Source organism: Polypterus senegalus, chromosome 4 (genome assembly GCF_016835505.1).
Source record: "Polypterus senegalus isolate Bchr_013 chromosome 4, ASM1683550v1, whole genome shotgun sequence".
In the NCBI taxonomy this organism is placed as follows: domain Eukaryota; kingdom Metazoa; phylum Chordata; class Cladistia; order Polypteriformes; family Polypteridae; genus Polypterus; species Polypterus senegalus.
Window position 1 is genome coordinate 87080279 of NC_053157.1, and position 13884 is coordinate 87094162.

Below are 13884 nucleotides of genomic sequence, written 5' to 3' on the forward strand. Positions count from 1 at the left end.
TAGTTTGTTTATTCAGTAGCATCCAACACAAGTTTTGATTCTGTCTTTACATATACTGTACTATGCTATAGCTGCACTCTAATGTATTTTTGCTAATACTTGCTATGGAAGTTATTCTATATTAAATTTGTATATTTCTTGGTTACTCCAATTACATGTGTCATACTGATGTGGATAAATGAGTGCTTTGCTTAAGCTACAGTGATATTGAGTACCTTATAAAATACTTTATATCATACTGTTAGCCCTGTAGTATGCCATAATCATTATCCCATTATTCAAAGTTGAAACTTGAGGCTTTTGAAATTAGATATCATTAGTTGTGTTAATTAAATACTTTAAACAAGGATGAACGCTGCACTGTGAATCAGTTTTTCCTTCTCCCGGAAGACTCCTTTATGTTGAATGAGCACTGTCCCAGTAAACTGAGTAAAAGCGATGTACAGAAAATAAAAAATTAAATAACGTTATCTATACACTCACCTAAAGGATTATTAGGAACACCTGTTCAATTTCTCATTAATGCAATTATCTAATCAACCAATCACATGGCAGTTGCTTCAATGCATTTAGGGGTGTGGTCCTGGTCAAGACAATCTCCTGAACTCCAAACTGAATGTCAGAATGAGAAAGAAAGGTGATTTAAGCAATTTTGAGCATGGCATGGTTGTTGGTGCCAGACGGGCCGGTCTGAGTATTTCACAATCTGCTTAGTTACTGGGATTCATGCACAACCATTTCTAGGGTTTACAAAGAATGGTGTGAAAAGGGAAAAACATCCAGTATGTGGCAGTCCTGTGGACGAAAATGCCTTGTTGATGCTAGAGATCAGAGGAGAATGGGCCGACTGATTCAAGCTGATAGAAGAGCAACTTTGACTGAAATAACCACTCGTTACAACCGAGGTATGCAGCAAAGCCATTTGTGAAGCCACAACACGCACAACCTTGAGGCGGATGGGCTACAACAGCAAAAGACCCCACCAGGTACCACTCATCTCCACTACAAATAGGAAAAAGAGGCTTGAATTAATTAATTGAGTAGCAAATCAGCAACGGTGATACTTATCTGCAGAACTGCTAACCAACAATTCAGAAAATCAAAATGAAAATGTTTGCTACAGCTATTCAGTTTTAGGATTGCACCATACTCCATATCCAAAAAAGTCACTCAGCCTTGTCTCTCTCTGACTTGATCTCCCTGTAGTCCTCTGCAATCTGAGGACAGAATGTACTTGATTCAGTGCTGGCTCGCTGCCTACATCTTTTTGCAAAAGGACTTTGCATGGTATTAATGCAGATGCCAGGGAGTTTTTAAGGAGAATAACTGGATATTTACAGTTTCAAAAGATTTAAACATAAACAGAGGGAAATAAATTCACAAATGAGTGCCGACAAACCCGCTAACTGGTTTTCGACAAATGTGCGCCGACAAAATCGCAAGAGAGGCCAAGAGAGTGGAACGTGTACGTGCGCATTATGTACACATTATGTGCTAGGTTAGAACTGGTTATAACTGCTGCTGGCATGCCATGAACAAATAACTCCGTCGAGGGTTGGCATAACGCGTCGTATACAAAGCGGAATTACCAGCAGTCAGGCAGCCAGCAAGTCTAAATACGCTCAACTATCAAGACGTCTTGCTGCAATTCTTCCTACAGATGCAGGGCGTGATCTTAAGGACTATCTGCGTGCCGTGTTGATGGCATGCCGCGTCTCATAATATTGACTTCTAAAATAAACATTATTATATATGCTTTAACTAGTAATTCATATTTAATGACACTTTCGCGATTTTGTCGGCGCGATTTTGACGCCACGTTTTAATCGCCGCTATTTTGTCGCCGCTCATGTGTCTCTATCGCGCAAATGTTGGGTCACACTCATAATATATGCTGCACCAACCTTCTACACCTCAATCCTGAAGCAACAAAAACAAGCAAGTAACTCGGAAGTTATGAATATAAGATGGGCTGTCTAACAAGATTTACTACTAAATTTACAGAACCAGACTAAACATTTAGATGAGGGTTACAGGATGAGGCAAAACAGTACCTAGTGTAATTAATCCTCTCCTCCACTGATTAATTATGCACCAAAAACTGTTCTTAAAAATAAATATACAAGAACAAAGCAAGGCAAGTAACAAGGGACATCATCTGAGAATAGAATAAACAGTGTTGTCCTATTGGTAACTAAAACAGAAATATGGGACAGGGTAAAATGGGTCTTTAGAAGTGCACCCTTTAAAGAGAAAGACAGATGCATCAAACTACTTTTTACAGATGCATCAAGTTACTTAATGTAGTAAATGTCTTGAATTACCAGGAACTGTAAATTCCTTTGGGTTTGAAGCAAAGTGCTAAGGCCTACTCTCAAGTGTCATTATCACCTTAAATTGTTGTTATCTTATTGCAAGACATAAATGTAATATCTTAAATCTTTTGTTTAAGGTTTCTGTGGTTAGGAGCATGCACTGATACAGTGTATTGCTGCACCTGCCACAAACCAACTCAGAATCGAGATTAGTACCCGAGTGCAGCCATGAAATGGGTGACACCTCAGCACCACACTAGTTCAGATGGAGTGGAACAGTGTGAGTTTTTTTTATGGTGGCTGGAGTGCCAATTCTCCTAATTCTGAATAATCTAAGATTAAAGTTAGTCAAATAATCTTTCTGTCTAAAGAGACACCTTTTTGGAGAGCTGTGCAGAAAAAATAGTGCTTTTTTCATAATTGAGACATTAAGATGTTATGCACTGTGCTTACAGAGACTGAGACAAATATGGTGCATGTAAAATTTAAGACTGGATGTTAACATCTCCATATACAGTACATTTACAGGCTGGATGAAATCTTGAGAGCTAAGATTACCTTATTCATAGATCATTGCTCTATGGCATGGGTGCAAGTGCAATAATTATAATATACCAAAACGCTCCTCTTAATCTACTTATTCAACCAGTGAGTTTTCATTGACAAAACCCTATCTACTGAACACAGCCAAGGATTCTTAATGTGTTTTCACATTTACTGAAATAATACATAAGGCTATCATTACATAAGAACTTCACTAGGTCTATAGACAAGCACAAAGTGATAGCTAACATGGCTATACAAGACCAAAATGTTTCAGCTTTAGTTTTTAACTGCAAGTATTTATTATTTTTAAAGTAATGCAAGTTAAGCAGAGGACATATACAGTGGTTACCAAGATCAGTGTACAGTAATGGGTTTTTCTCAAAAAAATTATACAAGCAAATTACTATAGGCTCTAGGTGCTCCGGGATAAAAGATATAACATTATAAACCCATTTGACTACGGTTACTAATTTATGTTGGTCTTTTAAAAATGTTATTGCTGATTGGGAACTGTAAACTGATGTGATATTATAAAGTGAGACACTTTATGTTGATTTATGTCTTCTGAAGTGCTAATGGCATATCTAGGATTGACTTCCAATTTATTAAAACACAATACGCTCCAGCACTCCATAACCCTGAAATGGAATGAGTGGACTCAGAAAAGTAATTTTATTTTCTCCAGAATATTCATAATGAACTTCATTATTGATTGTTCTCCAATAGCATTTATATAAACTAAAATTTAATGTTTTATGGGTTCTAAATACATAACAACTATATTCAAAAAAATATGCATTCATTTTTTTAAATGTAAAAGAGAATCTTAGCCTTATTACCTTGTCAAAAGGCCTTTTCCTAGCCATGGATGCAGGAATTTATATAAATAGGACTTATCAATATGTTTGGAACTGCTCAGTAACACCTGTAAAGTAAGAAAGTTTTCAACAATTATGTAATAATTCTTAACTAAATATGAGTTTTATTGCTTCAAATACTGATAAGAAATTCAATTAAAAAAAAAAAAAACAAAAAAAAAAACAATGCAATGGAAATACAAAGTAAGCTTCTCTGTTATAATGTTAGGGATGCTCTGATCAATCATCCGCTGATCAAAGTCAGCCAATTTTCACTACAAAAGACTTGATTGGTGATCGATAAATTGGCCATTCACAAAAGCTGATCGTTTCAGCCCCTGCTTTTCTAAGCTTTATGGCAATTTAATTGAAGCACCATATTTTTTTTCAGCAAACTTTCTGCAGTGTAAACAAAGAGCAGCAAGTTGGGGTTTGTTTTAGCAGTATGGACAATTCCGTATAGCAGAGAGCAAGAAGCGATTGCAATATTAGCCTTTATGTTCCTCAAATTCTGTTATTTTTGATAAATGAAAATTTGTTTTTAAAACTATACTTACAACATTCCAACCTAAGGTATTTTACAAATAGTTGAAGAAACTAATCATTAAACAATGCACCCCTCCCCTTTTCAAAAGTCTAAGGCAAATGCAAGGGAATATTCACATTAGAAGCAACAAAATTATTTTGGTTTAGAACAAACAATTTGAAGGATAAGAAAATCATGATCTTAATTTAGATACATTTCTAATAACTAGAAAGCAAAACTATACAACAGCAGTACGGATATACTGATTGAATATAAAAGAAGTAGAGAAGTATCATGGTTTCTAAAGGTAATACCTGCAACTATACGCAAGAAGCATGAGAGCAGAAGCCACCACAAGTGCAGTTACATACCAAGAAGTGCTTTTGCTTAGAGGGGCATGAGGATCTTCTCTTAGCACAATATGAATATGCTGCCTCTCTAGCATGTGAAAATTAAAAGTCTACAACCTATTTAGCACACTCGTTGCATGAATATACTGTACTAGCCATGTGCGCTCAACTACGTTGTGCGTGTTAAAGTTGTCGGAGAAGGGCTCCCTTTTTAAATGCGGCTGCCAGTCATGAACTGGGCCCTTCGCCGCACAGCACTATGATTTTTTATAAGGGAAACAAAATTACAAAAGAAAACCCTTGGATATTGATTCGATAGGAACGGCCTACTCGGAACCACTGTCTGAATAGTAATCATGTGGTGGTTTAGGAGCATTTCTGTTTCTGTACGTTCACAGTCTGTCTCGTTTTCACGACGCTATCGTTTCCTCTCACGATGTCTTCTCAACCATTCTCCAATCTCGCAGGTTGCTTTGTGGCAATCCAAAGAGTAAGGCAATATACATGGAGCAATGGTTATAGAAGGGGGACACATAGGTATCCAGGTTCTTTAAAGCATAAATAAGGATCACTTCACTGACATGTGAGCAAGATACAGTACAACTGTGAGACGCGCAGCACTCACCGGCTACAACATAACAATAATAATTTCCGGAATGTGCTGTTATGTTGTCATTCATTTTACCCACTGTCTTTCTTTCATTCATATGTTACGTAGGCACGTACCTTTTATCTTCGGCAATCTCATTCTCTAACCAGGCCTCAGGAGCTAACCAGTGTAACACTGTCCACCACCCCTTTCGTTATTCCGGCACATTGTTGACATCCGTGAGCAACAACGATGTACTAAACTGGAAGGTGGTCTACGCATGCGTGGTATTCGCGGACAAACAAAGATCAAGATCTAAATGAAGATCTCTTTAGTTAATTTAAAGCACACCAATTTGTTTAGTTTGAATGTCTGTGTTTTGAGGTGTGACTGGAGTACTACAGTCTTCAGTAGTATAAGCCTGGAGGAGATTCTTAATGCAATGCCTATGTTTTAGCTGTCTCTATACTGCCATCTAATGCTTCTTCTAATTCATTCGTGGACAAACAAAGATCAAGATCCAAATGAAGATTATATATAGCGATAATGGATCTGTTTGTCAAGTCCTAATGACAGATGTTTTTACATGGAATTATTTTGTTTCTGTCTTCCAATATTAAGACAACTCAAAACTGGATTAAGTGGGTTTGTATGTATGTAGATGATTTTGATAACTTATGCAGAATGCTGAGAAGGTCTTGTAACAAGGTACTATATTCAAAAAGTACCTAAATGAGTAACAGGGCCTTCTGTCACTGCCATAGAAAAGGACTTGTCTGGGAAGCTACAGCAAATGCTTCATGAAAGTAAGACATCTACCCTTATTATCACTATGTAATTACTCAAGATTGTTTTGGCTTCTACCTTAATTAATACAACTTTACACATTGACATTTACCATTACCTTATATTCCATCTTTCTGTATTCACAAATAACAGTCCACTATTACTATTACTCTTTCATAGTCAATGTAGCATTAAAAAATATAACCATAAATGAGGTATTTTCTGATCACAAACCACCTTTACGAAGGGGACGCTGGCAGGGTACAATGCCAATCTGCTTTCTTAGATGCATACTGGATCACAAAATTGCTAATGTTAAGTTCTTCAGAACTTTAAAAAAATCAATCAAAATCAAAGAAAAAGTCTTACATAGAGGGACTAAAAATACTAATATAAAGATAAAAATCGAAAGGAACATCATTTTAAATATATATATATATATATATATATATATATATGCCAGAATCAAAGCCAAATAAACTTTCTTAAAACAACTGTCACCTTTAACACTAGAATCCCTGAAGCCTACAAAGAAAGTCGTAATGCGTCTTTTGTTTTGCAAATGTGTCAATCAGCACAAGCAGCCTGCTATCCCATTCTCCACCTACCAGCTCAAGTCTGTTTATCTGGGTGTGAGGTGCCTTGAATTGTATAGGGTAAATAATATATTGTTATTTTGAATACATACATTTCATGTGTGTTTTCTATTTCTACAACGATCTGGATAAATATAGGATGACAGTTTACACCGGCTGTTACAGACTCAAATCAAATGTACATTTTATTCTATTATAATAAGAGCAGCCGTTATCTGTGAAATACAAGTGGGCCACAAAGACACAATTCAGTTGGCATGGGTTAGGACAGCTACACAGAAAAAGAGCATCTACTGGCTGGTACAAGTTGAACAGCAATTCAGAAGGGCAAGAATTATGATTTCAGCTGCCTAGGTAGGGATTGTTCGTTGTGCAAACAGGACAATAAAATTCACTGCTGGCTATAATTAAATAGAAACAGTTACGAGTTAGATATATTAAACACCTTTACAAATAGGTAATCAAGGTGCAGAAGACAATATCATAGCCACCATGATGGCATTACCTAAAAAGCATAGTACTGTATTTATGAGTAACTGGGTTATTTTTTGGGAAAAGCCTTGGGGGCTTTATAAATGACAAGTTCGCTACCATAATTGAAAATGATTTTTTCTTTCATACCAGAATATGGCAACATATCAATGATATTAAAAAATTGATCGAGATACATTCACACCTAACAGCTACTTGATCTTAACACTAGAATTACCAGAGCCTACGAAAAAACTCGTAATTCCGTCCCACCTTAAATTGCTTCTTAAATCCCTTCACACCTCTCCGCCAGCGTCCTTTGTCTTCTAAATGTGCAGATAAAGAGAAGCTAGGAGGAGCCGGCTATTCCATCCCCCCACCAATTTAGAACGTGCACGAATTTCTCTCAGCTCATGCCTAGATTGGGTATCTGGGAGTGAAGTGGAGTTTTAGAGTGGAAATAATAGATCGTTATTTGGAACACAAGCATTTCATGTCTGTTCCGTTTCTACAGTAATCTGTGTCAACACATTGTTAAAACAGAAACGTTTTTTATATTCTAGCAGTAGATGACAAAATGTAGGCATAAACTATATAATGTATGAAGCCTGAAGTCCAAATAGCAAAGAAACATTTTCATAAAAGGTTCAAATATAACACAACAATTGCGCTTTTATTCAAAAACTGCAGAAACAAAAAGCCGCCTTAACATGCGACATTGACAGCAGTTTATTATGGCTGCCTCCGTGGTGCAATGGAATCAGTTCTCGCCTTGGAATGAAAAGGTCGTGAGTTTGATCCTGTACCACTCCGTTTTGAGAAGTAAACTGCTCTTAGTCTTACTATTTTAGAATAAAAGCATACATTTGATTCAGTCTGTAACAGCCGGTGCAATTTATGATCCTTGTAAAGGTTAGCTTTTTTTTTTTAAATTCACTTTTCATTCTCTCAGTCGCGTTCAGAATCAATCCATACAACCCCATCTGACACGGCTGTTTTCACATAAAGACGCTTATAGCTCTGCAGTGTACCACGATGCATACTAACGCCCCACCCCAACCGGGTTCTGACACACAAACGCTGGCAAAGCTGCCTTCTTCGTATCTCACCGTCACTTGCTTTTCTTTTTATTCAATTTTATTGAGTGTTCCTGCCAGTCCCCGCATGTTGCTGTATGCTGTTTATTTTGTACTCCAGGACATGCAGAGGAAAGAATGGTAAAGAGCAGTAACTTCGGCGCTATATGCAATCATCAGACACTCCCCATCTGCCCGTTGTTTTGTTATACTTTTCAATACTTTTTATACTGCTCAAACGGGCATGCTCAAAAAATACACGTGTAATGCCACAAAAAGTGCACGCAGACACTTCATTTCGCATCAGAGAATTTCCAGTTCCTGCATAAATTCACACCCGATCTGACGCTGTTCGTTTTCAAATAATATTGGATTAGTGCGATGATATTTTAACATGAATTGTCTCTTTCTTTCAGGTGTGTAATAGAAACCACAGCATTGAGAGAAGTGTGTACATTGCTTCTTACAGGAAAAGGCAATGGAAAAAGTGCACTTGAATAAAAGTGCACTTTTGTTATACTTTAACACCAACATATGTTCCTGTGTTTGAACGACACGAGCAGATGGGGAGTGTCTGATTATTGCATATAGCGCCAAAGTTACTGCTCTTTACCATTCTTTCCTCTGCATGTCCTGGAGTACAAAAGAAACAGCATACAGCAACATGCGGGGACTGGCAGGAACACTCAATAAAACTGAATGAAAATCAAGTGACGGTGAGATACGAAGAAGGCAGCTTCGCCAGCGTTTGTGTGACAGAACCCGGTTTTGAATAAAAGCGCAATTGTTGTATTATATTTAAACTTTTTATGAAAATGTTTCTTTGCTATTTGGACTTCAGGCTTCATACATTATATAGTTTATGCCTACATTTTGTCATCTACTACTAGAATATAAAAAAACATTTCTGTTTTAACAATGTGTTGACACATTGTGTTGATTACTGTAGAAACGGAACAGACATGAAATGTGTGTGTTCCAAATAACGATCTATTATTTCCACTCTAAAACTCCACTTCACTCCCAGATACTCAATCAAGGCATGAGCTAAGAGAAGTTCGTGCACGTTCTAAATTGGTGGGGGGATGGAATAGCCGGCTGCTCCTAGCTTCTCTTTATCAGCACATTTAGAAGACAAAGGACGCTGGCGGAGAGGTGTGAAGGGATTTAAGAAGCAATTTAAGGTGGGACGGAATTACGAGTTTTTTCGTAGGCTCTGGTAATTCTAGTGTTAAATCACAGTCATTTAACTGTTAGTTTTGCTTTGACTTAGAATACTCGTGTCAAGGCATATAAAAAAATCTACTTTTGCTACTTGTGTCAAAGTAAAGAAAACGTGATTATTTATTTATTAAAACGGACACTTTTTCCTGAGCTGCAGACGTGCTTATATCACAGTGGTTCATACTGATTGTTCGTGAAAGAGCCAACATCAGTTTTAAGCAATACATATTTAAGAGCCAAACCAGTAAAATCAAAAATGAAAAAAAAAAAGAAGTATTTTCAACAAACTCCCTGTGAACATTGGTAAATTTATTATAACATTGATGAAGCTCTTCTATGCCACTCAAAAAAATGCCTTGCTTGTGCAACCACAATACTGTATCTGACACGAAATCTTCATTATTGGCAAAACCATCCAAAAGAGGTAGTAATTTTGATTGGGAAAAAGTGACAGTCATGCAGGGTAGGTTTGCAGAAACATCTCTTTGAATCCACAGAGTCATACAGCAGAATCTGCAACCTGTACAGTGTTGGCTCTTTCACGAATGTAATCAATATTCGCATTCAGGAAATCAATCATTGGATGACAGATAATTTTTTACGACTTAATCCTAATAAAAAAGAAATCTTATTAGTTGGTACCAAATCTGTCCTCGCTACCTTTCATGGACTAAAAATTGACAATGATGGGATCCTAGTTGAACCCTCAGCATCAGTCCATAATTTGGGTGTCATTTTTGATCGGCTCCTTACTTTTCAACCACATATTAGCTCAATAGTGCATACAGCTTTTTTTACATCTTCGCAACATTGCTCATCTGCATTCTTTCCTCAGTGTGAAGGATACTGAAATACTCATTCATGCTTTCATCACTACCTGTCTATATTATTGCAATGCTTTGTTTTATGGCCTCCTGACTAAATATATCAATAGATTACAATATGTTCAGAATTCTGCTGCTCGTCGACTTACACACACTAAAATATCTGCTCACATCACTCCTGTCCTTTATGATTTGCATTGGTTACCAGTCTTTTCAAGAATCAAATATAAAATTGTTCTTCTCACCTTTAAAGTCCTTCATGGTTTAGCCCCTCATTATTTGTCTGAGCTGCTGCTTCCTTGCACTCCTGATCATCGGGCGCTAACTTACTCATTGTAAATAAATACAGGTTAGTAACTATGGGTGGCAAAGCTTTCAGTGTGATAGCCCCTAAAATTTGGAATGATCTTCCTCTCAGCCTTCCCATGGAAAAATATTAATTTCAAACTCCTGTTAAAAACACATCTATTCAATGAGTATTATTAATTTTCTTGTATGTAATTTCTATTGTCTTGTTAATGTGTTTTTTGAATTGTAAAGTGTTCTTGAGTGTATGAAACGTGCTACATAACATTATTATTATTATTACTAATATGAACCACTGTGATATACTGTAGCACATCTGCAGTTCAGGAAAATATGGCCATTTTAATAAATTGATACTGTAATCAATTGGCAGGCTCATTCTCTGTGGATGCATGCTCACACAGCCTCAGGGAGTTGGTGGAGTAACTGGGGCGAGACGCACTTGCACGTGAAGTTGTAGTCTTTCCCAATTTCTTCATCGGCTTCCTGTGGTACGCGATTGAGATGCTGCACCTACGGAGCCTTATAAGAATAAGCCAGCACAGCTGGGAGAAGGAAAAAGGCATAGCGAGGAGAAGAATAAGGAATTTAAAAGATGAAGAGAGGGAAGGCAGGAGGCAGAGATCTGATGCAAGTGACTGCAAGGAAGGTGGAGAAGGAAGACAGCCGAAAGGAAGTCCCATAGAGTGGGTCAATGGTGCTCGGGGGCTGATGGCCACTCTAGCTGAGTGACCTGGGTAGCTGGAGTGGCCATAATGCTGCTCATTTGTAGCTGCTCGCTGCCAAAGAGGCAGTACGGCTGCAGGGGAAGATAGAGGCTGAGAGAGGCGTTCTGCATGTAGTGCCATGGACCACAGGGATGCAAGCCTGGCAGTGGGAGTCGGAGGCACAATGGGGTGTCCTGCCTGGAGCCAGAGAAGGCTAGAAGGGCAAGAGCCTAGGAGCAATGCTAGAGGTGAGCTGAACTGCCTGACAGACGGCTCTTTGGCTGTAAGGACCCGCTCTGGATTAAGTCAAGGAGACGACCAGGTTTTAAAGGATGGCACCGGGGCTCAGGGTTTTTAAAGACAGTTTCCTGTGTTTAACCCTTTTTTTAAAAAGAATATTTATTTTCTGTTTAACCTCCACGGAGACACCTTTTTTTTATGCGTATTTATTTATTGACTACTAGGGGGTTCCCGCTGCTTGCTTTGCTCGCCAGCCACTTTGCATCTCACGTTGTGAAGATGGGGGCTGATTTTCTTCAGTATTTGAAAATCACCATGTGTGAACTGTTTTGACACTGAATCAAAGTGACTTCTTCAAATATCCTTCCTGGTATGAAATGTTTCTTTAACATATTGACACATATAAAATCAACACAATAAAATAACTCTTTAGGCTAGTGCTCAAAACTCTTTGCTTGCCCTCATATACATACACATTTGATCGTGGATTAAATTCAAATCTTTCGCTAAAAATTTGGTGCAAAGATGTTTCATCCATCTCCTTTCTCATGTGAAAGCCTCTATGTACAGTACATCCACATTTTTTTTTCATACAACTGTCTCATTGCAAAGTAAAAGATCCCCTTTATAAATTAGGCAGGCACTTCATTCTTCTCTGAGTTATAACCAAAGTTCTCTTTCAGACAGGCAGTCTCTCCCAGGGATCTGCCATTATAGTACTGGAATAAGGAGCCATTGCAACTTTCACCTTCAGAGCCTAGTATGACTTCTGTGAATTTAACCTGCCGCAAAATTCCTAGGTCAAGCAAAACAAGTATCTTGTATAAGATTGTATGATAAGTAATGATAAATGACTCAGAGGAATGAATTAAAGTATGCAAATGGCTTGACAGTGAATGGCTGTTCACCAGCTAACTTACCTTTGCAGTTCTATTAACTCATCTTTTTATTTGAAATGATGTGAATGTGATCAGCCCGGGCAATTAAAAAGTTGTTGCATTAAATGTGACCTAATGAATCTGAATAATTTTCTGGCATGAGTAGACATTTACCTGGTTTCCTGTGTGAAAGAGGTTACAAGGTAGGTTAATAAATGGGTTTGAGTGCTAGTTTAAATAGTAGAGATTAATGATTCAAATGAAAAAAATGTAAGTCTTCAACATATATTCTATCAGCAAGCTAAAAATGATCAAAACACTTTCCCAATGAATTTTAACAAGGCACAATAAATACTTCTTGATTACAGTACTGAACTCAGACAAAAAGACATGCCAAATTACACTGTTTACAAAGCACCAAAGAAAGATGCCTACCTCGACATTTTCAGGATGATACAACACAACAAATGGCAGAACTCCAACCCAGAGTCTAAGCAAAGGTGCATCCCTAAATTCATTAGTATAATGAATAATCTGGTTAAAAAATTCTGCAAAAGAAAAATATAATAATATAAACTAATGTCGTTAGAAAAACTTAAAAGGTTCTATGCATAAATATGAATAGTTGTGCAAACACTTTTATCATCTATTGAAACACTTTTAGTTTTAATATTAAGTAGGAATAGCGGCAATGATAGAAGAAATTCTAGCTAGTAATATTTCTGATCATTTAAAAAATGTTGTGCTAGTACACATAAAAATAATTTAGCTTAGTAGTAACACATATAAAATACGCGTTATTTAAAACTACAGCTTTATTTTATTTATCAAACAGCTGCATGCAATCGTAATTTAGAACTGACCTACATGATAGCGTTAACTATACAAAGACAACAATTCTTTTACCTCCTCCGCCAGTTTTAAAATGGAGTGCATTGCCTACAATAGGAAAAGTTGGACCAGGAGCTGTAACTGGCCCAAGTGCTCGCCATGTGTGCACATAGGAGGCCAGTGGAGGAGTAATTAAAACTGCGAGAGCTGCAATAATCGCGCCTCCCAATAACCAGGTAAGCAGCAGACCGACGTCCACAGACATGTTCGAGTTCTTCTCTTCCCTCTACCCCCTAAACAGCAGTTTTCGCTTGTTTCGAGACGTGACGTAAGTCGGGGGAGTTGTCGGAATAAAAGAAAGCTTTGGCGAATAGGATCCTTGTTTATTTTAGAATATGACTTTAATCTGACCCGTTCATGTTAATAATTATCACGATTACACTACAAGATTAGTTGTGTAAAAGCAATTGACTTTTAGCCTATTTTACTATATCTTGCATTTCACCGTTGAACCATGATGTCAAGACAACTGCTTATATAACAATAACAAAATCAACCTCCAGTACTTTTATGATAGGCGTTTCCTATCGCTAGATGTATAAAGAGTTAGACTCCACCTCGCGTCTTTGTTTGGTTTAAGATTGTAAGTGGCATCCACACAAACCAATCAGATAAGACTATATTGTTACTGAATATATAAAAATTGTAAACTGTTTCAATTGTCTTCCAAACTCCCTACTCTGCTTTAGCTGAACTTGGAGC

At 37.4% G+C, this 13884-nt stretch overlaps 1 protein-coding gene across 2 annotated transcripts in view; it reads right to left on the reverse strand.

Annotated features, from left to right (window-relative positions):
• LOC120527497 (cytochrome P450 4V2-like) overlaps positions 1-13664 on the reverse strand; it is a 63857-nt gene extending 50193 nt beyond the window's left edge. The window contains exons 1-3 of one of the 2 annotated variants that reach the window (XM_039750962.1): positions 13198-13664; positions 12727-12839; positions 3701-3786 (exon numbers count right to left, since the gene is read on the reverse strand). In XM_039750962.1, coding sequence (XP_039606896.1) covers positions 3701-3786; positions 12727-12839; positions 13198-13387 — 389 coding nt within the window. In that variant the 5' untranslated portion in view covers positions 13388-13664. The remainder of the gene's footprint in view (positions 1-3700; positions 3787-12726; positions 12840-13197) is intronic. The other variant, XM_039750964.1, reaches the window with a different exon arrangement.
• Between the last annotated feature and the right edge of the window lie 220 nt (positions 13665-13884).